This window comes from Salmo salar, unplaced genomic scaffold (assembly GCF_905237065.1).
Source record: "Salmo salar unplaced genomic scaffold, Ssal_v3.1, whole genome shotgun sequence".
Classification (NCBI taxonomy): domain Eukaryota; kingdom Metazoa; phylum Chordata; class Actinopteri; order Salmoniformes; family Salmonidae; genus Salmo; species Salmo salar.
In genome coordinates this window covers 664,601-688,510 of record NW_025550944.1, presented here as the reverse complement: position 1 = coordinate 688,510, position 23,910 = coordinate 664,601, and the positions used below count along the sequence as shown (strand labels likewise).

Sequence of the window (23,910 nt, the reverse complement as noted above, 5' to 3'; positions counted from 1 at the left end):
GTTTGTCTATGGAGATTGCATGGCGGTGTGCTCAATATTATACACCTGTCAGCAACGGGTGTGGCTGAAATAGTCAAATCCACTAATTTGAAGGGGTGTCCACATACTTTTGGTCATGTAGTGTGCATTGTATAATGGCAATCAAAATTTTGCAGAATAGCATGCAATGACATTGTGCATGGTCTGCTTATTTGATGACCATGTTTGTTTGTGTGCAAAAGTATAGAAAATTAAAACCACACACTGATTATTGCACATGTGTAATAGCCATGTAATGATTGAAAATCTATTATTAATGTCTCTCTCTATGATAGCTCAAACCACACTGAGCACATTGAATTTGAGGGTAACAGTGTTGTGTTGCTGGGTAAGGTAGCCTATAGAATAATGAACGTACGTCCTTCTGAAACCCCGCTCTCAATTATGTTAGCGGATGACTTTACTAGTACAGCTTGCCAACACTAAATCCAGTATTTTTCCATCAAGTGGCACGCTGGGTCACGTGACAGTGAGGGTTAAAAAAAAACGCTGTCATGTTTGCATCCTTTACAGAGCAGCAATGATACTACATATTTGTTTAACTCTCCTAAATTGCAATCTGGACTAATGTTACATGGTCTTTGATGCTAGCGTCATGTTCTGAACTGAAGAGGTACACCACATAGGTAGAGGTACACCTCACATCTATAGAACATCTACAGTACATCTATAGAACATCTACAGTACATCTATAGTACATCTACAGTACATCTATAGAACATCTACAGTACATCTACAGTACATCTATAGAACATCTACAGTACATCTATAGAACATCTACAGTACATCTACATCTATTATTATTATTAGTATTATTTACCTCATCTGAATTCCACAACAGAAGCTAGCAAGAGGTTAGCCATTTTCACTGGCTAACGTTGAAGTTCAGCTAGCCACGGTTAGCTGTCCTCAGCTATCCATTAGCTCGAAAAGCTATCGCCAGTTTTTGTACAGCGCGACTCAGACCAGAGCATACCGGACCTATTCTCTCTCCTTTCCCCGACTTCTACCGCAGGCTCTGGACATTTACACCTGGATCTTGCAGCTAACTAGCTGCTACCTGAGTGACTATTGGCAACGTCGGTCACGGAAATAACACACATTATTACGGAGCTAGCCAGCTAGCCAGCTGAAGAGTTCCGTCAGCCACTCCTGGGCTATTCCTGAGCTAGCCAGCTGAAGTGTCTCCTGGGCTACAACTCACCTATCCTGACCCGTTTTACTGCCGATCCGGAGCCCCATCGGGTCTTCACGACTGGACCACCGACGTTATCTGCCCGAGGGAGTTATCCAACTGGCCCCTCCGTCGCGACGTAACCTGATCGCCCATCTGCGGCCCGCTAATCGTTAGCTGTCTTTTCGGCTGCGATCTGAATAGGTCTATCGGACACTTTTCTTGGGCCACTATAACTAACTATTTTGCCAACTTGGACAGGTCCCCCCTTCCACACGGAACCCCACTAACCCACAGACGGAAACGCACGAGCTGGCTAAAAAACAGACCTCCCTCCCATCTTCCACCAGCTTGCTACCTATGGCCCGGCTAGCTGTCTGAATCTCACTGGACCCTTTGATCACTCGGCTAAGCATGCCTCTCCTTAATGTCAATATGCCTTCTCCATTGCTGTTCTGGTTAGTGTTTATTGGCTTATTTCACTGTAGAGCCTCTAGCCCTGCTCATTATACCTTATCCAACCTCTCAGTTCCTCCACCCACACATGCTATGACATCTTCTGGTTTCAATGATGTTTCTAGAGACAATATCTCTCTCACTATCACTAAATGCCTAGGTTTACCTCCTCTGTACTCACATCCCACCATACCTTTGTCTGTACATTATACCTTGAAGCTATTTTATCGCCCCCAGAAACCTGCTCCTTTTTCTCTCTATTCTGGACGTCACAGACGACCAATTCTTATAGCTTTTAGCCGTACCCTCATACTTATTCTTCTCTGCTCCTCTGGGGATGTAGAGGTGAATCCAGGCCCTGCAGTGCCTGGCTCCACTCCTACTCCCCAGGCGCTCTCTTTTGATGACTTCTGTAACCGTAATAACCTTGGTTTCATGCATGTTAACATTAGAAGCCTCCTCCCTAAGTTTGTTTTATTCACTGCTTTAGCACACTCCGCCAACCCGGATGTCCTAGCTGTGTCTGAATCTTGGCTTAGGAAGTCCACCAAAAACTCTGAAATCTTCATCCCTAACTACAACGTTTTCAGACAAGATAGAACGACCAAAGGGGGCGGTGTTGCAATCTACTGCAGAGATAGCCTGCAGAGTTCTGTCCTGCTATCCAGGTCTGTACCCAAACAATTTGAACTTCTAATTTTAAAAATCCACCTCTCCAAAAACAAGTCTCTCACCGTTGCCGCCTGCTATAGACCCCCTCGGCCCCTAGTTGTGCTCTGGACACCATATGTGAACTGATTGCCCCCATCTATCTTCAGAGCTCGTGCTACTAGGTGACCTAAACTGGGACATGCTTAACACCCCAGCCATCCTACAATCCAAGCTTGATGCCCTCAATCTCACACAAATTATTAATGAACCCACCAGGTACAACCCCAAAGCCGCAAACACTGGCACCCTCATAGATATCATCCTAACCAACGTGCCCTCTAAATACACCTCTGCTGTTTTCAACCAAGATCTCAGCGATCACTGCCTCATTGCCTGCACCCGTAATGGGTCAGCGGTCAAACGACCTCCACTCATCACTGTCAAACGCTCCCTGAAACATTTCAACGAGCAAGCCTTTCTAATCGACCTGGCCCTGGTATCCTGGAAGGATATTGACCTCATCCCGTCAGTAGAGGATGCCTGGTTATTTTTTAAAAATGCCTTCCTCACCATCTTAAATAAGCATGCCCCTTTCAAGAAATTTAGAACCAGGAACAGATATAGCCCTTGGTTCTCCCCAGACCTGACTGCCCTTAACCAACACAAAAATATCCTGTGGCGTTCTGCATTAGCATCGAACTGCCCCCGCGATATGCAACTTTTTAGGGAAGTTAGAAACCAATACACACAGGCAGTTAGAAACGCCAAGGCTAGCTTTTTCAAACAGAAATTCGCCCGTGCAACTCCAACTCTAAAAAGTTCTGGGACATTGTAAAGTCCATGGAGAATAAGAACACCTCCTCCCAACTGCCCACTGCACTGAGGATAGGAAACTCTGTCACCACCGATAAGCCCACTATAATTGAGAATTTCAATAAGCATTTTTCTACGGCTGGCCATGCTTTCCACCTAACTACCCCTACTGCATTCAACAGCACTGCACCCCCCACAGCAACTCGCCCAAGCCTCCCCCATTTCTCCTTCTCCCAAATCCATTCAGCTGATGTTCTGAAAGAGCTGCAAAATCTGGACCCCTACAAATCAGCTGGGCTTGACAATCTGGACCCTTTCTTTCTAAAATTATCTGCCGAAATTATTGCAACCCCTATTACTAGCCTGTTCAACCTCTCTTTCGTGTCGTCTGAGATTCCCATAGATTGGAAAGCAGCTGCTGTCATCCCCCCTCTTCAAAGGAGGTGACACTCTTGACCCAAATTGCTACAGACCTATATCCATCCTACCCTGCCTTTCTAAGGTCTTCGAAAGCCAAGTCAACAAACAGATTACCGACCATTTCGAATCCCACCGCACCCTCTCCGCTATGCAATCTGGTTTCAGAGCTGGTCATGGGTGCACCTCAGCCACGCTCAAGGTCCTAAACGACATCGTAACCGCCATCGATAAGAAACATTACTGTGCTGCCGTATTCATTGACCTGGCCAAAGCTTTTGACTCTGTTAATCACCACATCCTCATCGGCAGACTCAGTAGCCTTGGTTTCTCAAACGATTGCGTCGCCTGGTTCACCAACTACTTCTCTGACAGAGTTCAGTGTGTCAAATCGGAGGGCCTACTGTCTGGACCTCTGGCAGTCTCTATGGGGGTACCACAGGGTTCAATTCTTGGGCCAACTCTTTTCTCTGTATACATAAATGATGTCGCTCTTGCTGCTGGTGAATCTCTGATCCACCTCTACGCAGACGACACCATTCTGTACACTTCTGGCCCTTCTTTGGACACTGTGTTAACAACCCTCCAGACGAGCTTCAATGCCATTCAACTCTCCTTCCGTGGTCTCCAACTGCTCCTAAACACAAATAAAACTAAATGCATGCTCTTCAACCGATCGCTGCCTGCACCTGCCCGCCTGTCCAGCATCACTTCTCTGGACGGTTCTAACTTAGAATTTGTGGACAACTACAAATACCTAGGTGTCTGGTTAGACTGTAAACTCTCCTTCCAGACTCACATCAATCATCTCCAATCCAAAGTGAAATCTCGAATTGGCTTCCTATTTCGCAACAAAGCATCCTTCACTCATGCTGCCAAACATACCCTCGTAAAACTGACCATCCTACCAATCCTCGACTTCGGCGATGTCATTTACAAAATAGCTTCCAATACCCTACTCAACAAGCTGGATGCAGTCTATCACAATGCCATCCGTTTTGTCACCAAAGCCCCATATACTACCCACCACTGCGACCTGTACGCTCTCGTCGGCTGGCCTTCGCTTCATAATCGTCGCCAAACACATTGGCTCCAGGTCATCTACAAGACTCTGCTAGGTAAAGTCCCCCCTTATCTCCGCTCACTGGTCACCATAGCAGCACCCACCTGTAGCACGCGCTCCAGCAGGTATATCTCTCTGGTCACCCCTAAAGCCAACTCCTCCTTTGGTCGTCTCTCCTTCCAGTTCTCTGCTGCCAATGACTGGAACGAACTACAAAAATCTCTGAAACTGGAAACACTTATCTCCCTCACTAGCTTTAAGCACCAGCTGTCAGAGCAGCTCACAGATCACTGCACCTGTACATAGCCCATCTATAATTTAGCCCAAACTACTACCTTCTTCCCCTTCTGTATTTATTTATTTTATTTATTTTGCTCCTTTGCACCATATTATTTATATTTTATCTTTGAACTTTCTTCAAACTACAAATCTACCATTCCAGTGTTTTTCTTGCTATACTTTATTTACTTTGCCACCATGGCATTTTTTTGCCTTTACCTCCCTTATCTCACATCATTTGCTCACATTGTATATAGTCTTATTTTTTTATTATTATTTTTTTTTTTTTTTATTCTACTGCATCATTGATTGTATGTTGTTTTACTCCATGTGTAACTCTGTGTTTTTGTATGTTGTCGAACTGCTTTGCTTTATCTTGGCCAGGTCGCAATTGTAAATGAGAACTTGTTCTCAACTTGCCTACCTGGTTAAATAAAGGTGAAAAAATAAATAAAATAGCGTGGACATTTCCCTTCCATGTCATTTTTGTCAGCTTGTGCAGTGCGCGGATTCATTGTAACCACTCCCACTCGTGGCTGGTGGAAAATTACCAGCAACAGGCTCACGAGTCAGGCGATTGTATTGTGGACTGTATCTCCTCTACCTAATGTAAACACGTTTGTGTAGTGTGTGGTCTTTGTATCTCGTGTAGGTTGCACAGCACAGATTAGTGAATTGCAATGTCATGATCACAACAAAACAGCGTGATGGTGAGCTGGGTCGATAACGAAATGAAATGCTGTTCTGATAAGTCACACATCCTTTTGCAATGGATACAGTGTTAGAAAAATACATTTCTCTAAACGTCAATCAAGTCAAGACTATTGAGCAATACTAGCGACACTTCTGAAGTTGCAAAGTGACTGTAGATTGTAACAAACGCGCACACAATGGCAAAACAATATTGAAAGCACTATTTGCCATTCACGTTAGAGGCATCGAAAAGTCCATTCTGCTTGATCGGAGTCCGCCCTCTTTTTCTGACCACGGGCGGGAGCAGTCGCGTGGGTGCCTGGACGAATTTAAGTTGATTGACAATGGAGTTACCCAATAGAGTTAAAGCAACGATGTCCGTAAAAAACAACCCCACCAATGGGAGTGTAAAGTGGGCGTGACGTTAGTCCAAACTTTCCGCGGCGCCATCGGCTGAAAACTAAACCGAGATGGAATCTCCCAGTCTGAACCGGTTTCAACCGGTTATGTGAGTTAGTTGCTTCAACGAGGAGAAGAGGCGCAGGAATACAATCTCTCAAACCGCCCCGCTGCAAAAAAATATTATAGTAAAGAATTAAATTGTAAATCAAGGTTTATTTTATTTCGTAAAATGAATCGGAGTATATTACTGAGCGTGCCGTGATAATAGTTGCGGAATCCACATCTGTGATCCTTATTAACTAGCCATCAATACACATTGTGGAATTGGAGCCAGCTAACGTTTCAGAGATAACAGTAACGTTAGCTAGTCTATTTCTTACTAAACAACAACGATATTGTATATAGCCTTGTAGCTAGCTTCCCTGGGGGGAAAATACAATCTTCTTTCAGTCAGAGGCTTGGACTTTTGGTAGGTAACTCAGGGGTGCAAAGTAGCATTTGACTTGGGGGTAAAAATCTATATTTTAGACTTTAATTTCACTTTTGGAATGTAAAATCCAGAGAGCATCAGTAATAAAGTGTAACTACTAGTTAGGTAAGTAAGTGGTAACGTTGCTGTGTGATGCACTTTACAAGGGATGCTGGTGTGTGAGGAACTCCTAGGGTTGGGTGTGAGTAGTGTGTGGTGATGATAGCAGGCAATGCTGAGGACCGGGGGTGACAACAACATATATATGAATTCGTCCACTACTTCCTCAGAAACAGCGTCCGAGGTGTGAACGGATGTATTTTGTTGCTAGTTTGCTAACGTTAATTGTGCTAACTTTACCAGTGATGCGCCGTGTTCGTGCGCTGTTTTGAACTATTATTTTACTAAGACATAAAAACATTAAGATGCATTAGGGTCATAGCTACTTTTCAAAGTTATTTAAAAAAAAAAAGATGTATTTTGTTAGTCGTGTATTACTTGCAGTAGTTAACCCGAGGCCAGCCTGCAGTGGGAGGGTTGGGGAGGCGGGTGTCTGGTAGTCAGGGTGATGATAGTTAGCTAGCTATGGAGGACCACACGGTTTCTCTGGTGGAGGAGACTTCCTTTTGTCTTGACATCAACGACAGTCTTATCAATAGCTTGCTACCGAATCACAATTTAGCCAGGGGCAATGCGCTGCTGGTGCTGAGTGTATTTACTATTTTTTATCGAATTGAGATTGTTGAATTTTCCCCCAATTTTTTTAAACGAACTTGTAAACTAGCCTACCTGTATCCAGTTTCGCTAACTTGTTATTGCTTACGAAGTGTTGCAGGTAATGGATAAATGTCACGTGGGCTGTTTACCCCACGTTTTATTGCCGCGTTCATATCAACTGGGAACTAGTACATTTCCATGTCCGACTTCAGTGTCGGGGGAAAAATCGATTTGAACAGTCATCAAACTCGGGCCTCTTTCTAGAGCTCCGACTTCCCCACCTGAAGATCAAAGACGTCATGATTTGACTTTGTATTTTTCCGTGTCCCCAGTTGTTTTGAACGCGGCATTATATAGACCTGGAACGCACCCAATACCACCTAACGTTATCTACACCGTCACACGGTAGCTATCAACCGAAGTTGGTGGTTGTGTTAAGCGAGATAAACTGATTGATTTCATCGGATGTAAGACGATAAAGTAGCATATTTCAGTATTCTTCTACATTCATCAGTGTTTAAACTGTCAAAATAAGGTGTGTTTGAACTTCAAAATAACCACGCCTGTCAGGTACCAGATGTAAACAAAGTGACGTCCTGTGGCACGTGGTTCGATTGTGTTCTGGAGGTGGCATGATAATGTGATATTTTCAGTCTGTCAGACAATCTTTCATGTTTGTTTATTAAACGATATCAGAAAAAGCTTTTTATGAATTGTCAAAATACAACTGTCAGAACGTTCCTTTATGGAAAGGGTATATGCCTGATCTAAACTTAGCTGTCTGTCATTGTGTTTTGTTTTTCAGTGTATTTTCTTATTTATAACTTTGGGTAGTTTGTGTGACAAGATATAACTAATTGGAAAAAGTGAGCAAGGTGCCAGCTCATGTCACACACACACACACACACACACACACACACACACACACACACACACACACACACACACACACACACACACACACACACACACACACAGTCTAACCCCCCTCCTTGCTGTCCATCCTTGCAGAGCTCTATGCCAGCAGTTATGACAGTGTTAGCAGACCATGCAGCGCAGCAGCTGCTGGACTTCAGCCAGAAACTAGACATCAACCTGTTGGACAACGTGGTCAACTGTCTGTACCACGGGGTCGGAACACAGGTAAGTAGTACTGGCACTTGACCTTTTCCCCCCTTACTATAACTGACTTCTCCCCTTACTACCACTGACTTCCCCCCTTACTACCACTGACTTTCCCCCCTTACTACCACTGACTTCCCCCCTTACTACCACTGACTTCCCCCCTTACTACCACTGACTTCCCCCCTTACTACCACTGACTTTCCCCCTTACTACCACTGACTTCCCCCCTTACTACCACTGACTTCCCCCTTACTACCACTGACTTCCCCCCCTTACTACCACTGACTTCCCCCTTACTACCACTGACTTCCCCCTTACTACCACTGACTTCCCCCCTTACTACCACTGACTTTCCCCCTTACTACCACTGACTTTCCCCCTTACTACCACTGACTTTCCCCCTTACTACCACTGACTTCCCCCTTACTACCACTGACTTTCCCCCCTTACTACCACTGACTTTCCCCCCTTACTACCACTGACTTTACCCCTTACTACCACTGACTTTACCCCCTTACTACCACTGACTTTACCGCCTTACTACCACTGACTTTACCCCCTTACTACCACTGACTTCCCCCCTTACTACCACTGACTTTACCCCCTTACTACGACTGACTTTACCCCTTACTACCACTGACTTTACCCCCTTACTACCACTGACTTTCCTGATAGCTACTTTATTGAGGACAAATGTACTGACTATGACTGAGATGTGTGGTTGTCCCACCTAGCTATCTGTAGATGAATGTACTGACTGTAAGTCACTCTGGATAAGAGTGTCTGCTAAATGACTAAAATGTAGTTGTCAAGTAACCACAAAGCTGGTGGAGTTTTGCGGGATTTGTAATTTTGCTATGATGGTCGCTTGCCCAGGTGCCTTACTAAGTTTTACTTCTAACTTTTTGGGGACAGATAGAAGAACAGGGAGTGAAACAAGTTAGTATTGCAGAAAATAATGTCTGAAATGGTGACGTATGAACAGGACATCTTTTCTATCACACTCTGTCATTGGTGAGGGGTTTACCGGACACTCAGATTTTTTACCAGACAAAATATATATTTTTTCTGTTAAAAATGGCAGAAATGGATGAGAATGCTTTATAATGTTTCTAAAACAATAAATGTATTACTAGAAATAAGTAATGTGGCTGGTATATTTCTTATTTATTTCATTTTTTAACCAATATGCCGACGTTTATATATACACTACTGTTCAAAAGTTTGGGGTCACTTAGAAATGTCCTTGTTTTAGAAAGAAAAGCACATTTTTTTATTCATTAAAATAACATCAAATTGACCAGAAATACAGTGTAGACATTGTTAATGTTGTAAATGACTGTTGTAGCTGGAAACGGCTGATTTTTTTTAATGGAATATCTACATAGGCGTACAGAGACCGATTATCAGCAACCATCACTCCTGTGTTCCAACAGCACGTTGTGTTAGCTAATCCAAGTTTATCATTTTAAAAGGCTAATTGATCATTAGAAAACCCTTTTGCAATTATGCTAGCTGGCCTTCTAGGCAGAGTTCCTCTGTCCAGTGTCTGTGTTCTTTTGCCCATCTTAATCTTTTCTTTTTATTGGCCAGTCTGAGATATGGCTTTTTCTTTGCAACTCTGCCTAGAAGGCCAGCATCCCAGAGTCTCCTCTTCACTGTTGACGTTGAGACTGGTGTTTTGTGGGTACTATTTAATGAAGCTGCCAGTTGAGGACTTGTGAGGCGTCTGTTTCTCAAACTAGACACTCTAATGTACTTGTCCTCTTGCTCAGTTGTGCACCGGGGCCTCCCACTCCTCTTTCTATTCTGGTTAGAGCCAGTTTGCGCTGTTCTGTGAAGGGAGTAGTACACAGCGTTGTACGAGATCTTCAGTTTCTTGGCAATTTCTCGAATGGAATAGCCTTCATTTCTCAGAACAAGAATAGACTGATGAGTTTCAGAAGAAAGTTCTTTGTTTCTGGCCATTTTGAGCCTGTAATCGAACCTAGAAATGCTGATTCTCCAGATACTCAACTAGTATAAAGGCCTGTTTTATTGCTTCTTTAATCAGAAGTACAGTTTTCAGCTGTGCTAACATAAGACCAATAAAATTTGATTTGATTTGAAATGGACATCTTACTCGCCAATGTCTACCCGCATTTGGCAGGTGGCGGGTGTTCATTTTAGGCCGTGTGTGTGTGTGTGTGTGTGTGTGTGTGTGTGTGTGTTTGTGTGTGTGAGAGATAGGCACACACTCTATGTTTCAAAATCGGATTTCATCCATTCTTGTTCCTGCATTGCAGCAAAGGATGGCTCAGGAGGTTCTGACCCAGCTGAAAGAGCACCCGGATGCTTGGACCAGAGTGGACACCATACTGGAGTTCTCCCAGAGTATGAACACCAAAGTAAGTGAAAAACCTGCAGGGAGCACGTGCTGGTGGAGGGTCGCAGCACTCTAGCTGTGAGTAATCTGCAGGGAGCACGTGCTGGTGGAGGGTCGCAGCACTTTAGCTGTGAGTAACCTGCAGGGAGCACGTGCTGGTGGAGGGTCGCAGCACTCTAGCTGTGAGTAATCTGCAGGGAGCACGTGCTGGTGGAGGGTCGCAGCACTTTAGCTGTGAGTAATCTGCAGGGAGCACGTGCTGGTGGAGGGTCGCAGCACTTTAGCTGTGAGTAATCTGCAGGGAGCACGTGCTGGTGGAGGGTCGCAGCACTTTAGCTGTGAGGAACCTGCAGGGAGCACGTGCTGGTGGAGGGTCGCAGCACTCTAGCTGTGAGTAATCTGCAGGGAGCACGTGCTGGTGGAGGGTCACAGCACTTTAGCTGTGAGTAATCTGCAGGGAGCACGTGCTGGTGGAGGGTCGCAGCACTCTAGCTGTGAGGAACCTGCAGGGAGCACGTGCTGGTGGAGGGTCGCAGCACTCTAGCTGTGAGGAACCTGCAGGGAGCACGTGCTGGTGGAGGGTCGCAGCACTCTAGCTGTGAGGAACCTGCAGGGAGCACGTGCTGGTGGAGGGTCACAGCACTCTAGCTGTGAGGAAGTTAGGTGCTGGTAGTTACAACTCACTTGTCACTCAGTCGGTAGAGCATTACGCTTGTAACGCCAGGATAGTGGGTTCGATTTCCCCACATCACATGTATGTGAAATGTACCTAAAAGTCTCTTTGGATAAAAACGTCTGCTAAATGGCAGATACAGTGTTGTTACTTACTCAGGCCTTTTTCCCTTGAGGAGCATATGGCATCGCCAGCAGCGCTCTCACATAGAACAACAACTTCAAACTAAAACACACACTCAAACATGAGTTGTTAAGTTCTGTCTGCCGAGCCCAATGGTAGGTTATCATGTAGTTCTGTCTGCCGAGCCCAATGGTAGGTTATCATGTAGTTCTGTCTGCCGAGCCCAATGGTAGGTTATCATGTAGTTCTGTCTGCCGAGCCCAATGGTAGGTTATCATGTAGTTCTGTCTGCCGAGCCCAATGGTAGGTTATCATGTAGTTCTGTCTGCCGAGCCCAATGGTAGGTTATCATGTAGTTCTGTCTGCCGAGCCCAATGGTAGGTTATCATGTAGTTCTGTCTGCCGAGCCCAATGGTAGGTTATCATGTAGTTCTGTCTGCCGAGCCCAATGGTAGGTTATCATGTAGTTCTGTCTGCCGAGCCCAATGGTAGGTTATCATGTAGTTCTGTCTGCCGAGCCCAATGGTAGGTTATCATGTAGTTCTGTCTGCCGAGCCCAATGGTAGGTTATCATGTAGTTCTGTCTGCCGAGCCCAATGGTAGGTTATCATGTAGTTCTGTCTGCCGAGCCCTGTCGTTCTCCCTTTGTCACAAATGACCTGATTTGCCAGTAATATTTCTGGAGGGATGGTTGGTTGTTTTGGTCTGTCTTTGGTGTTGATAGATTTGGGAGTTGTAACACTGATGTAGGTTTACTCTGTTACTCCTCCTGAGAGACCCCCTACCACCCCCATCCTACCACCCCCATTCTCAGGACCCCGCTCTATCAGCTTGAGTCAAACTAGGCATCTCCACAGTGAAATCCCTTAGTGTGGTACTCACTACACGTAAATACAATCATAGTGAGCAATAGTAACAGCGTCTTTTTGTAGGGACTAACGGAGGATAAGTGGGCAAAGCCTATGGGGGAGATTCATGTTTTGTTGTCTAAACTCTGAAAATAACACAGGCTTAGAATAACTTCTGTTTTGTTCTATGAGATAATCTTCATCAGCTAAAATACATTTTTGTGAATTTTTTAAGAATTTATGTAATCAAAAAAGCTACCAATGTGCTGACATGTAAACATGTTAAATACACTGCATGCACAGCTTCATCTAAATGGACATCCAAAATCTGGTTAAATAGCCGTGTAACACAGCTCTGTTAAATAGCCGCGTAACACAGCTCTGTTAAATAGCCGCGGAACACAGCTCTGGTTAAATAGCCGTGGAACACAGCTCTTGTTAAATAGCCGTGGAACACAGCTCTGGTTAAATAGCCGTGGAACACAGCTCTGGTTAAATAGCCGTGGAACACAGCTCTGGTTAAATAGCCGTGGAACACAGCTCTGTTAAATAGCCGTGGAACACAGCTCTGGTTAAATAGCCGTGGAACACAGCTCTGTTAAATAGCCGTGTAACACAGCTCTGTTAAATAGCCGTGGAACACAGCTCTGGTTAAATAGCCGTGTAACACAGCTCTTGTTAAATAGCCGTGTAACACAGCTCTGGTTAAATAGCCGTGTAACACAGCTCTGGTTAAATAGCCGTGGAACACAGCTCTTGTTAAATAGCCGTGGAACACAGCTCTGGTTAAATAGCCGTGTAACACAGCTCTGGTTAAATAGCCGTGGAACACAGCTCTGGTTAAATAGCCGTGGAACACAGCTCTGGTTAAATAGCCGTGTAACACAGCTCTGTTAAATAGCCGTGGAACACAGCTCTGGTTAAATAGCCGTGTAACACAGCTCTTGTTAAATAGCCGTGTAACACAGCTCTGGTTAAATAGCCGTGTAACACAGCTCTGGTTAAATAGCCGTGTAACACAGCTCTGGTTAAATAGCCGTGGAACACAGCTCTGGTTAAATAGCCGTGGAACACAGCTCTGGTTAAATAGCCGTGGAACACAGCTCTGGTTAAATAGCCGTGGAACACAGCTCTGGTTAAATAGCCGTGGAACACAGCTCTGGTTAAATAGCCGTGGAACACAGCTCTGGTTAAATAGCCGTGTAACACAGCTCTGGTTAAATAGCCGTGGAACACAGCTCTGGTTAAATAGCCGTGGAACACAGCTCTGGTTAAATAGCCGTGGAACACAGCTCTGTTAAATAGCCGTGTAACACAGCTCTGTTAAATAGCCGTGTCACACAGCTCTGGTTAAATAGCCGTGGAACACAGCTCTGGTTAAATAGCCGTGGAACACAGCTCTGGTTAAATAGCCGTGTAACACAGCTCTGGTTAAATAGCCGTGGAACACAGCTCTGGTTAAATAGCCGTGTAACACAGCTCTGTTAAATAGCCGTGGAACACAGCTCTGGTTAAATAGCCGTGGAACACAGCTCTGGTTAAATAGCCGTGTAACACAGCTCTGGTTAAATAGCCGTGGAACACAGCTCTGGTTAAATAGCCGTGTAACACAGCTCTGTTAAATAGCCGTGTAACACAGCTCTGTTAAATAAGTTAGTATGTTATATTTGCCTCCCCAAATTGTTTGGTTAGTTGTAAAGGGGTACGAAGACAGGAGGGAGATTCCATGCTAGCTAGCTAGCCAAGCTAACGTAGCTAACATGCTTAGCTTACCTTATAAGACATACCCTAAGTCTCCTCTTGACAACACCGTTCGGGAAACAATAAAACAAGCACCTTCCTGCTGAAGAGCTATGGGTGCAGGCTGGAGCAAAACAATATACCATCCTGGTAAGCAGAAAGCTAACAAACTTGTTTAGCTAAGTAGTGGCGTGAAATTTTTTCAACCTAATGTTGTTGTTCCAATTCTATTACAGTTAGCAACAGACTTATTTTGAGCACATAAAGGCTTCATAGTCCATAAAGGTCATGTTAACTGACTGATATTTGCTCATAGAACAAAACATATATAAGTTCTCCTAAGCCTGTGGTCACCTCAAACCCCATTAATTTCCCTCACAACAAGTGCCAATGAAGCAGAGGTAGAAAATGCTAACTCATTTCTGTTTTTTAGGACTACAAGCTGGGCAGCTCTATTCCTTCCTTGCACTCGCATACAGCTTAAATAGCTCTACATACTGAAAGCTTATGCACACATCCAAATCAACTTGACAATCCAATGATAGGTATTACTTTCTAGTTTATTTGCAAAACAAACACACATTAAGGTGGGCAAAGGGAGGGTTCTCCTGTCCAGTATTTGTGTAACCATCAAAGGGGCTCTTGTTTAGATCTCTGTATTTTCTATAAGTGTTGAAAATGAAATGTAATTTTTAAGTTTTCCTCAAAGTGATGGTAATGTTTGCCTTTTCCTTTTTGTTGCTTGCCTGTTGCCCTTTAACCCTGACATCCATTACTAATGTCTTGAGTTGATCTACCAACAGTATTGTTATAGTTTCAAATTCATTACTTGCCCCAAAATGAGGTCTTTAGAGGAAAAGACAGGAAAGAAGGAATCAGAAAAGGTAAAACACCTCTTGGATTTGTCTAAATTCTGCATTCACCTTTTTCTTTCATTTATTGACAAAATAAAAGAGACAACAGTGCATCATTTTTTGACTAAAGCACTTGTTGTGAACATTTGGGTTTATTAATAGTTGATAACTACTTTCAAATAACTTAGTTTTCCTAAAGAAATTGAATTGAATGAATTCAAGTTGTTACTACTTGCTATTTGCTATTGATATGAATCCTAATGTTCCGTTATGTTGATTGGTTGTAATAGGAGGAAAAGGGGTGTCTCATCCTGTGCACCTTGACACTGCTAGGCTTTGACGGCAGGCCTACACAAGGTCTACCCTTTTCATTCCCTTTGACTCTGTTCTGTTCAGCACTTTCTATTACATCTGCTTCAGTGGGCTGAGGAAGTGGGGTACAGACTGAAGTCAGTCAGTCATTAGGGTAGAGGAAGTGGGGTACAGACTGCAGTCAGTCATTAGGGTAGAGGGAGTGGGGTACAGACTGCAGTCAGTCAGTCATTAGGGTAGTAATAATATAGATGAGAGGTCTAGTAGTGAGCGACTTGATATTTCACCTGAAGGGATCACAACTCTGTCTATTTCTATGTCTCTCTCTGTGTCTCTCTCTCTCTCTCTCTCTCTCTCTCTCTCTCTCTGATCTTCTCTCCATCCCTAAACCTTGCAATGCGGCGCCGGTGGCAGCGGAAAAAGTGTTGCAAGACCTCACCCTCTGTCTTTCATTTAATTTTTACCTTGTTTTATTTCTGCCCTGTTTTATTTCTGCCTTGTTTTATTTCTGTCTGGTGATAATTGAAGGTGTATCAGTCAAAAGGTTCTCAAGATGTTCACTAGGCATCGCCTGACACCTGCTATTGGTGGAGACCAACAGTTAGTAGTGATGACAGTGTAGTGCACCTTTAATGAACCGCCCCACCAGCTTTAAAACTAACAACTTTCAATCTCATTTATTTGTTGAATCACTGACTGTCTTCCATCTTACCTTTTGAAACAGTGATCCCTACTGTCTTCCATCTTACCTTTTGAAACAGTGATCCCTACTGTCTTCCATCTTACCTTTTGAAACAGTGATCCCTACTGTCTTCCACCTTACCTTTTGAAACAGTGATCCCTACTGTCTTCCATCTTACCTTTTGAAACAGTGATCCCTGTTGTCTTCCACCTTACCTTTTGAAACGGTGATCCCTACTGTCTTCCACCTTTTGAAACAGTGATCCCTGCTGTCTTCCACCTTACCTTTTGAAACAGTGATCCCTACTGTCTTCCACCTTTTGAAACAGTGATCCCTGCTGTCTTCCACCTTACCTTTTGAAACAGTGATCCCTACTGTCTTCCACCTTTTGAAACAGTGATCCCTGCTGTCTTCCACCTTTCCTTTTGAAACAGTGATCCCTACTGTCTTCCACCTTTTGAAACAGTGATCCCTGCTGTCTTCCACCTTTTGAAACAGTGATCCCTACTGTCTTCCACCTTACCTTTTGAAACAGTGATCCCTACTGTCTTCCACCTTACCTTTTGAAACAGTGATCCCTACTGTCTTCCACCTTACCTTTTGAAACAGTGATCCCTACTGTCTTCCACCTTACCTTTTGAAACAGTGATCCCTGCTGTCTTCCACCTTTTGAAACAGTGATCCCTGCTGTCTTCCACCTTTTGAAACAGTGATCCCTGCTGTCTTCCACCTTTTGAAACAGTGATCCCTGCTGTCTTCCACCTTACCTTTTGAAACAGTGATCCCTACTGTCTTCCACCTTTTGAAACAGTGATCCCTGTTGTCTTCCACCTTTTGAAACAGTGATCCCTGCTGTCTTCCACCTTTTGAAACAGTGATCCCTACTGTCTTCCACCTTTTGAAACAGTGATCCCTGCTGTCTTCCACCTTTTGAAACAGTGATCCCTACTGTCTTCCACCTTTTGAAACAGTGATCCCTACTGTCTTCCACCTTTTGAAACAGTGATCCCTACTGTCTTCCACCTTACCTTTTGAAACAGTGATCCCTGCTGTCTTCCACCTTACCTTTTGTAACAGTGATCCCTGTTGTCTTCCATCTTAGCTTTTGAAACAGTGATCCCTGCTGTCTTCCACCTTACCTTTTGAAACAGTGATCCCTGTTGTCTTCCATCTTACCTTTTGAAACAGTGATCCCTACTGTCTTCCACCTTACCTTTTGAAACAGCGATCCCTGCTGTCTTCCACCTTTTGAAACAGTGATCCCTACTGTCTTCCACCTTTTGAAACAGTGATCCCTACTGTCTTCCACCTTACCTTTTGAAACAGTGATTGATCCCTGCTGTCTTCCACCTTTTGAAACGGTGATCCCTACTTTCTTTCACTTTACTTTTGAAACGGTGATCCCTACTGCCTTCCACCTTACCTTTTGAAACAGTGATCCTACTGTCTTCCACCTTGCCTTTTGAAACAGTGATCCCTACTGTCTTTCACCTTTCCTTTTGAAACAGTGATCCCTGCTGTCTTCCACCTTACCTTTTGAAACAGTGATCCCTACTGTCTTCCACCTTACCTTTTGAAACAGTGATCCCTACTGTCTTCCACCTTTTGAAACAGTGATCCCTGCTGTCTTCCACCTTACCTTTTGAAACAGTGATCCCTGCTGTCTTCCACCTTACCTTTTGAAACAGTGATCCCTACTGTCTTCCACCTTACCTTTTGAAACAGTGATCCCTACTGTCTTCCACCTTACCTTTTGAAACAGTGATCCCTACTGTCTTCCACCTTACCTTTTGAAACAGTGATCCCTACTGTCTTCCACCTTACCTTTTGAAACAGTGATCCCTGCTGTCTTCCACCTTTTGAAACAGTGATCCCTACTGTCTTCCACCTTTTGAAACAGTGATCCCTGCTGTCTTCCACCTTTTGAAACAGTGATCCCTGCTGTCTTCCACCTTACCTTTTGAAACAGTGATCCCTGCTGTCTTCCACCTTTTGAAACAGTGATCCTTACCGTCTTCCACCTTTTGAAACAGTGATTCCTACTGTCTTCCACCTTACCTTTTGAAACAGTGATCCCTACTGTCTTCCACCTTTTGAAACAGTGATCCCTACTGTCTTCCACCTTTTGAAACAGTGATCCCTACGGTCTTCCACCTTACCTTTAGTAACAGTGATCCTTACCGTCTTCCACCTTACCTTTTGAAACAGTGATCCCTGCTATCTTCCACCTTTTGAAACAGTGATCCCTACTGTCTTCCACCTTACCTTTTGAAACAGCGATCCCTGCAGTTGAAATACTGTTGATCCAAATAACAATAGACCAAATGATAAAATACACTAACTTGTAACATTTAAGTCCTTTTTAAATGTTTGTTTTGCTTGACTTTATAAAAGCATATCATTCATTTGATAGATAAAGGACAAATGAAAACCTGTGGCTGGTCTTGCTGTTTCTTATGAGACACACAAATTTAAGGTGAAAATTGGTCCATGTCTAGAATGGTACCCTATTCCCTCTATAGTGCACTCCTTTTAACCAGAGCTGGTAGTGCACTATATAAGGGATATGATGCCATTTGGGATGCACACACAACCTGATTAGTTTGGTTCTTATGAGGGAAGGGATTCGTTAGGTGCAGTAAGACACCAGTCTTACCCTGGTTGTTCCTAAACAGACCAACGTTTTCATTTCTGATAACAACCTCTTAAACCAATTGCTTAGACATAGTTTTAATACCAAATCTGCAATGTCTCTCAGGCTACTAGGTGTAAGGTAACTAATAATATCTTTATTTTATATAGTATTTTTTATTACAAGTAGAATCTGTCACTTTAAAAACCAAATAAACAGTAGTATTTAACAAAACAAATGTTGTGAGGTGTATTAGTGTTCTTCCCCTCGGTCTTTCACCTTCTGGTGTGGTCCTGGGAGAAACAGCAGGACTTCTACATGCCTTCAGCCCTACGGTGGCTCGTAGAGAACAAAACTAAAATACCACTTTTATTCAAATGTTTACATACTAAAAATCTGCATGAAATGTAGTTCAATCCGATTGAAACAGATGAAAAATATTTTAGGCAGTCTCAATTCATGTTTTTTGTTGTTTCTGTTGCTCCAAAATATACACCAAATGTTTTTAATGTTCAGCGTTGCTATGACCACTGTCACCTCACGCTGTTTCTCTCCTTGTGCGTTACAGTACTATGCTCTGCAGATTCTGGAAACGGTTATCAAAACAAGATGGAAGATTCTACCCAGAAACCAGTGTGAAGGTAAGCCTCGCTGCCCCTGCACAAATCACATTTATTTTCGAAAGCCCTTTTTATGTCAGCAGTTGTCGCTAAGTGCTTTACAGATACCCAGCCTAAGAGCAAGCAATGCAGAATTAATTTATTAACCTTAATTTAACTAGGCAAGTCAGTTAAGAACAAATTCTTATTTACCATGACGGCCTACACCGGACAAACCCAGACGACGCTGGACCAATCGCCTTATGAGACTTCCAATCACAGCTGGTTGTGATACAGCCTGGATTCGAACCAGTGTGTCTGTAGTGACGCCGCTAGCACTGAGATGCAGTGTATTAGACCGCTGCGCCACTCGGGAGCCCAGTGGCACACTGTCTAGAAAAACTCCCTGGAAGGCAGAAACCTAGAGAGGAACCAGGCTCTGAGGGGTGGCCAGTCCTCTCCTGGCTGTACTGGGTAGAGAGGAACCAGGCTCTGAGGGGTGGCCAGTCCTCTCCTGGCTGTACTGGGTAGAGAGGAACCAGGCTCTGAGGGGTGACCAGTCCTCTCCTGGCTGTACTGGGTAGAGAGGAACCAGGCTCTGAGGGGTGGCCAGTCCTCTCCTGGCTGTACTGGGTAGAGAGGAACCAGGCTCTGAGGGGTGACCAGTCCTCTCCTGGCTGTACTGGGTAGAGAGGAACCAGGCTCTGAGGGGTGACCAGTCCTCTCCTGGCTGTACTGGGTAGAGAGGAACCAGGCTCTGAGGGGTGGCCAGTCCTCTCCTGGCTGTACTGGGTAGAGAGGAACCAGGCTCTGAGGGGTGGCCAGTCCTCTCCTGGCTGTACTGGGTAGAGAGGAACCAGGCTCTGAGGGGTGACCAGACCTCTCCTGGCTGTACTGGGTAGAGAGGAACCAGGCTCTGAGGGGTGACCAGTCCTCTCCTGGCTGTACTGGGTAGAGAGGAACCAGGCTCTGAGGGGTGACCAGTCCTCTCCTGGCTGTACTGGGTAGAGAGGAACCAGGCTCTGAGGGGTGGCCAGTCCTCTCCTGGCTGTACTGGGTAGAGAGGAACCAGGCTCTGAGGGGTGGCCAGTCCTCTCCTGGCTGTACTGGGTAGAGAGGAACCAGGCTCTGAGGGGTGGCCAGTCCTCTCCTGGCTGTACTGGGTTGAGAGGAACCAGGCTCTGAGGGGTGGCCAGTCCTCTCCTGGCTGTACTGGGTAGAGAGGAACCAGGCTCTGAGGGGTGGCCAGTCCTCTCCTGGCTGTTCTGGGTAGAGAGGAACCAGGCTCTGAGGGGTGGCCAGTCCTCTCCTGGCTGTACTGGGTAGAGAGGAACCAGGCTCTGAGGGGTGGCCAGTCCTCTCCTGGCTGTACTGGGTAGAGAGGAACCAGGCTCTGAGGGGTGACCAGTCCTCTCCTGGCTGTACTGGGTAGAGAGGAACCAGGCTCTGAGGGGTGGCCAGTCCTCTCCTGGCTGTACTGGGTAGAGAGGAACCAGGCTCTGAGGGGTGGCCAGTCCTCTCCTGGCTGTACTGGGTAGAGAGGAACCAGGCTCTGAGGGGTGACCAGTCCTCTCCTGGCTGTACTGGGTAGAGAGGAACCAGGCTCTGAGGGGTGGCCAGTCCTCTCCTGGCTGTACTGGGTAGAGAGGAACCAGGCTCTGAGGGGTGACCAGTCCTCTCCTGGCTGTACCAGATGGGCATTAAGGCCAGATTGTTGTCAAACAATCACCTTTCGCCCCTCTCAGCCTCGCTCGCCAACCAAACCATTCCCTCACCTCATGTCTGAGGACAGGGTGGAACAGGACAGCAGACTGTTCAATGTGTGTTGACACGACTGTAGGTGAATTTGGACACGGTATTTGTGTCTTAGTTTCACTGCTCTGTCTCTTAAGACACATGTTCTTGCTCATTAAGAGTTGGAGAAGAACCCATGGGGAGAATCAGCTGTCCTTTGGAATATTGCTCCTGACAACTCAAGACGTCTTAATTGTGGAGGCAGCGACACCCTCTCTCTCTCCCCTTAACCCGGCCGACGTGCGGTTGCCAAGATGGGCCGTGTTCCCCTCTAAGCACGCCGGTTCACTTTCTGCTTGGCTGAGTCCTGTTCACTTCTGCAGAAAGGCTGGGTTCTGTCTCTGGCAGTTCTTTACACAAGGGAAAAGCTAGGGGGAAAGAATAAAACAGGCTGCTGTTCGTTGAGGGATTGTAAAGGGACTTGTGCTGTAACTTTAGCCAGCGACCACTGGTGTGAGTCTATCCGTCCCAGCATGTTCATCTTAGTTAAAACATGTAGATAGAAAGCCATGACAGACAGGCTGAGGCTCAATATGTTGGTCGAAGATCTAGCATCAGCTACACAGGAGATCTGATCAATTTAGGGACCAATAAGGCTCTGACCTTATTGTGCAATCCCGGTCACTTGAATCATTTGAATCATTTTCTTCACTAGGTAGTGTGTATATTAGACTTGGGCAGTATACTGTGTACAGGGGATTTGGAAATGGCCACCGAATGGTTTTTCAATACAGTCCATACTGTTGAAACTACTGTATTTCTTTGAAGTTTTTCAATAAATTGTAATATTTGTAGCTACTTTTTAAGTAAATACCTGCAGTGCAATAGGTTAGGAGATAAAGCAGGTTGGGTTCTTCATTTCACCTGTCACATTATTTTACATTATGAAGCTTAGTGTTGTTCCCCAGAACAGTTGAGCCAGTCATGTGTTTGTAATTAGCACAATGGGAGAAAGCAGGAGTCAAGCTGTGTATTGACAGGGCTCAGTGTTCTATATGGAAAGTCAACAGAGTTTTTGTTGCTTCAATAGAGTGATCAGAGACATGTAACTATAGTGTTCCTTCACAGAAAATACATCAGTGCTACACATTCAGCAGAAAACAGCCTCATTTTCATCAGATGACAACAAAAGTGCAACTCTATTTGGCTGGCAGCCACACCAGTAAATACTTTTGCAATGAAAAAGCAATGTGTTATTGATGGATGATGGAGAACAGTAGCTCCACATCAGAGTGCTGTCTGCTGATAGAATGATGGAGAACAGTAGCTCCACATCAGTCAGAGCGCTGTCTGCTGATAGAATGATGGAGAACAGTAGCTCCACATCAGTCAGAGTGCTGTCTGCTGATAGAATGATGGAGAACAGTAGCTCCACATCAGTCAGAATGCTGTCTGCTGATAGAATGCCTTTTTTCTGAATTCTCATCCGAGCGGAGAAGTGCAGCTGAAGCACAAAATTAGTCTGATGCTGAGCAGAAATTACAATAAGAAGCATTCTACATCTGTGTTTACAAAACGCAGCAAGACATTCTGCGTGAAAAACGGAGAGATTGTGCGTTAATGCGACCCCTAATATCAACTTGCTAGTTATCTAAGTAGTGACTGAATTAATAAGGTGATGGGCATCGTATTGTGTTAGCTTTCCGCCGTGTTTGAGAAGTCAAAATAATTTGATTGAGTTATCTGTATAGCTGTCAATCTTCATTTCCTATAGATTTTTTTCCCTCTCTTCGTTCTCGCCCGTCTTCTCAGAGCAGGCAGGCCCGTTGCCCTAGCGACTCGATTCCACACAGACACAGCAGGTACACATTCTGCTCCAGAGCCACTACTGTTCTTCCTTTAGACAAGCATGGTCAAAACTTTGTTCATTTTCACAATGTCTCTCATTCACATTCTCTTTTAAATGTCCAAACTCACCAAAAATGACATTCGGTAGCTCCTACCTATATATGTATAACTTTATGAGTTGGATTGCCTGTCTTTGCGATTTGTTTATTTTCGTTTGCACTCGTTATCATATTTAGCTAATAACCGACCATGGAAATTCGCTATTACTTGTGCTGATATGCACCAATTTGTAAGTCGCTCTGGATAAGTGTGTCTGCTAAATGACATAAATGTAACCGCAATGCAGATTTTTTTAGTTGTTGTGTGTTTTTGGCGCCCACTTGTGTACTAAGCCGGTAATACCGTAACTCCGGGGATGAAAGGACGATATGAAAATCTGCATACCGCCCAACGCTAGTGATATATTTATTATTATTATTATTATTTAAATCAATCAACTGAGATTCGAAACACTCTGTCTGCCCCCAAAACTGAGCCAGTATTCAAACTCAGCATGCACTACTCGCTATAATTGCCCTACTCGCTATAAATCAAATCAAAAACTTTATTTGTCACATGCGCCGAAATGCCATGAAATGCTTACTTACAAGCCCTTAACCAACAGTGCAGTTCAAGAAGAGTTAAGAAAATATTTACCAAATAAACTAAAGTAAAAAATAAGAAGTAACACAATAACATAACAATAACGAGGCTATATACAGGGGGTACCGGTACAGAGTCAGTGTGGAGGTACCAAGTCAGTGTGGAGGTTATATACAGGGGGTACAGGTACCGAGTCAGTGTGGAGGTTATATACAGGGGGTACCGGTACAGAGTCAGTGTGGAGGTTATATACAGGGGGTACCGGTACAGAGTCAGTGTGGAGGTTATATACAGGGGGTACCGGTACAGAGTCAGTGTGGAGGTTATATACAGGGGGTACCGGTACAGAGTCAGTGTGGAGGTTATATACAGGGGGTACCGGTACAGAGTCAGTGTGGAGGTTATATACAGGGGGTACAGGTACCGAGTCAGTGTGGAGGCTATATACAGGGGGTACCGGTACAGAGTCAATGTGGAGGGTATATACAGGGGGTACAGGTACCGAGTCAGTGTGCGGGGGTACAGGTTAGAGGTAATTTGTACATGTAGGTAGGGGTGAA

The 23,910-nt window shown here is 44.7% G+C and overlaps 1 protein-coding gene and 2 long non-coding RNA genes across 11 annotated transcripts in view; 1 reads left to right on the top strand and 2 right to left on the bottom strand.

Annotated features, from left to right (window-relative positions):
- The first annotated feature begins 6,069 nt into the window (after positions 1-6,069).
- xpo1b (exportin 1 (CRM1 homolog, yeast) b) overlaps positions 6,070-23,910 on the top strand; it is a 79,323-nt gene continuing 61,482 nt past the window's right edge. The window contains exons 1-4 of one of the 4 annotated variants that reach the window (XM_045714168.1): positions 6,070-6,456; positions 8,185-8,316; positions 10,584-10,685; positions 19,096-19,168. In XM_045714168.1, the coding sequence (XP_045570124.1) occupies positions 8,191-8,316; positions 10,584-10,685; positions 19,096-19,168 (301 nt within the window). In that variant the 5' untranslated portion in view covers positions 6,070-6,456; positions 8,185-8,190. Of the gene's footprint in view, positions 6,457-7,686; positions 7,709-8,151; positions 8,317-10,583; positions 10,686-19,095; positions 19,169-23,910 lie in introns of those variants that run through there. The other 3 variants (XM_045714170.1, XM_045714169.1, XM_045714171.1) reach the window with 3 other exon arrangements.
- LOC123740649 (uncharacterized) lies at positions 16,087-16,818 on the bottom strand. Of its 3 annotated transcripts, XR_006768499.1 has the most exons (4): positions 16,759-16,818; positions 16,626-16,694; positions 16,382-16,524; positions 16,233-16,248 (listed from the first exon to the last, which is right to left on the bottom strand). It is a non-coding gene; the product is annotated as an uncharacterized lncRNA (long non-coding RNA). The 3 variants fall into 3 exon arrangements; XR_006768500.1 differs by lacking the exons at positions 16,626-16,694; positions 16,759-16,818 and adding an exon at positions 16,087-16,110 and having other exon boundaries at positions 16,143-16,280; positions 16,382-16,488; XR_006768498.1 differs by lacking the exon at positions 16,233-16,248 and having other exon boundaries at positions 16,514-16,529; positions 16,594-16,694.
- On the bottom strand, positions 17,448-18,194 carry LOC123740648 (uncharacterized). 4 transcript variants are annotated; one of them, XR_006768495.1, is made up of 4 exons: positions 18,156-18,194; positions 17,816-17,884; positions 17,498-17,751; positions 17,448-17,465 (listed from the first exon to the last, which is right to left on the bottom strand). It is a non-coding gene; the product is annotated as an uncharacterized lncRNA (long non-coding RNA). The 4 variants fall into 4 exon arrangements; XR_006768496.1 differs by having other exon boundaries at positions 17,498-17,714; XR_006768497.1 differs by lacking the exon at positions 17,816-17,884 and having other exon boundaries at positions 17,498-17,815; positions 18,156-18,172.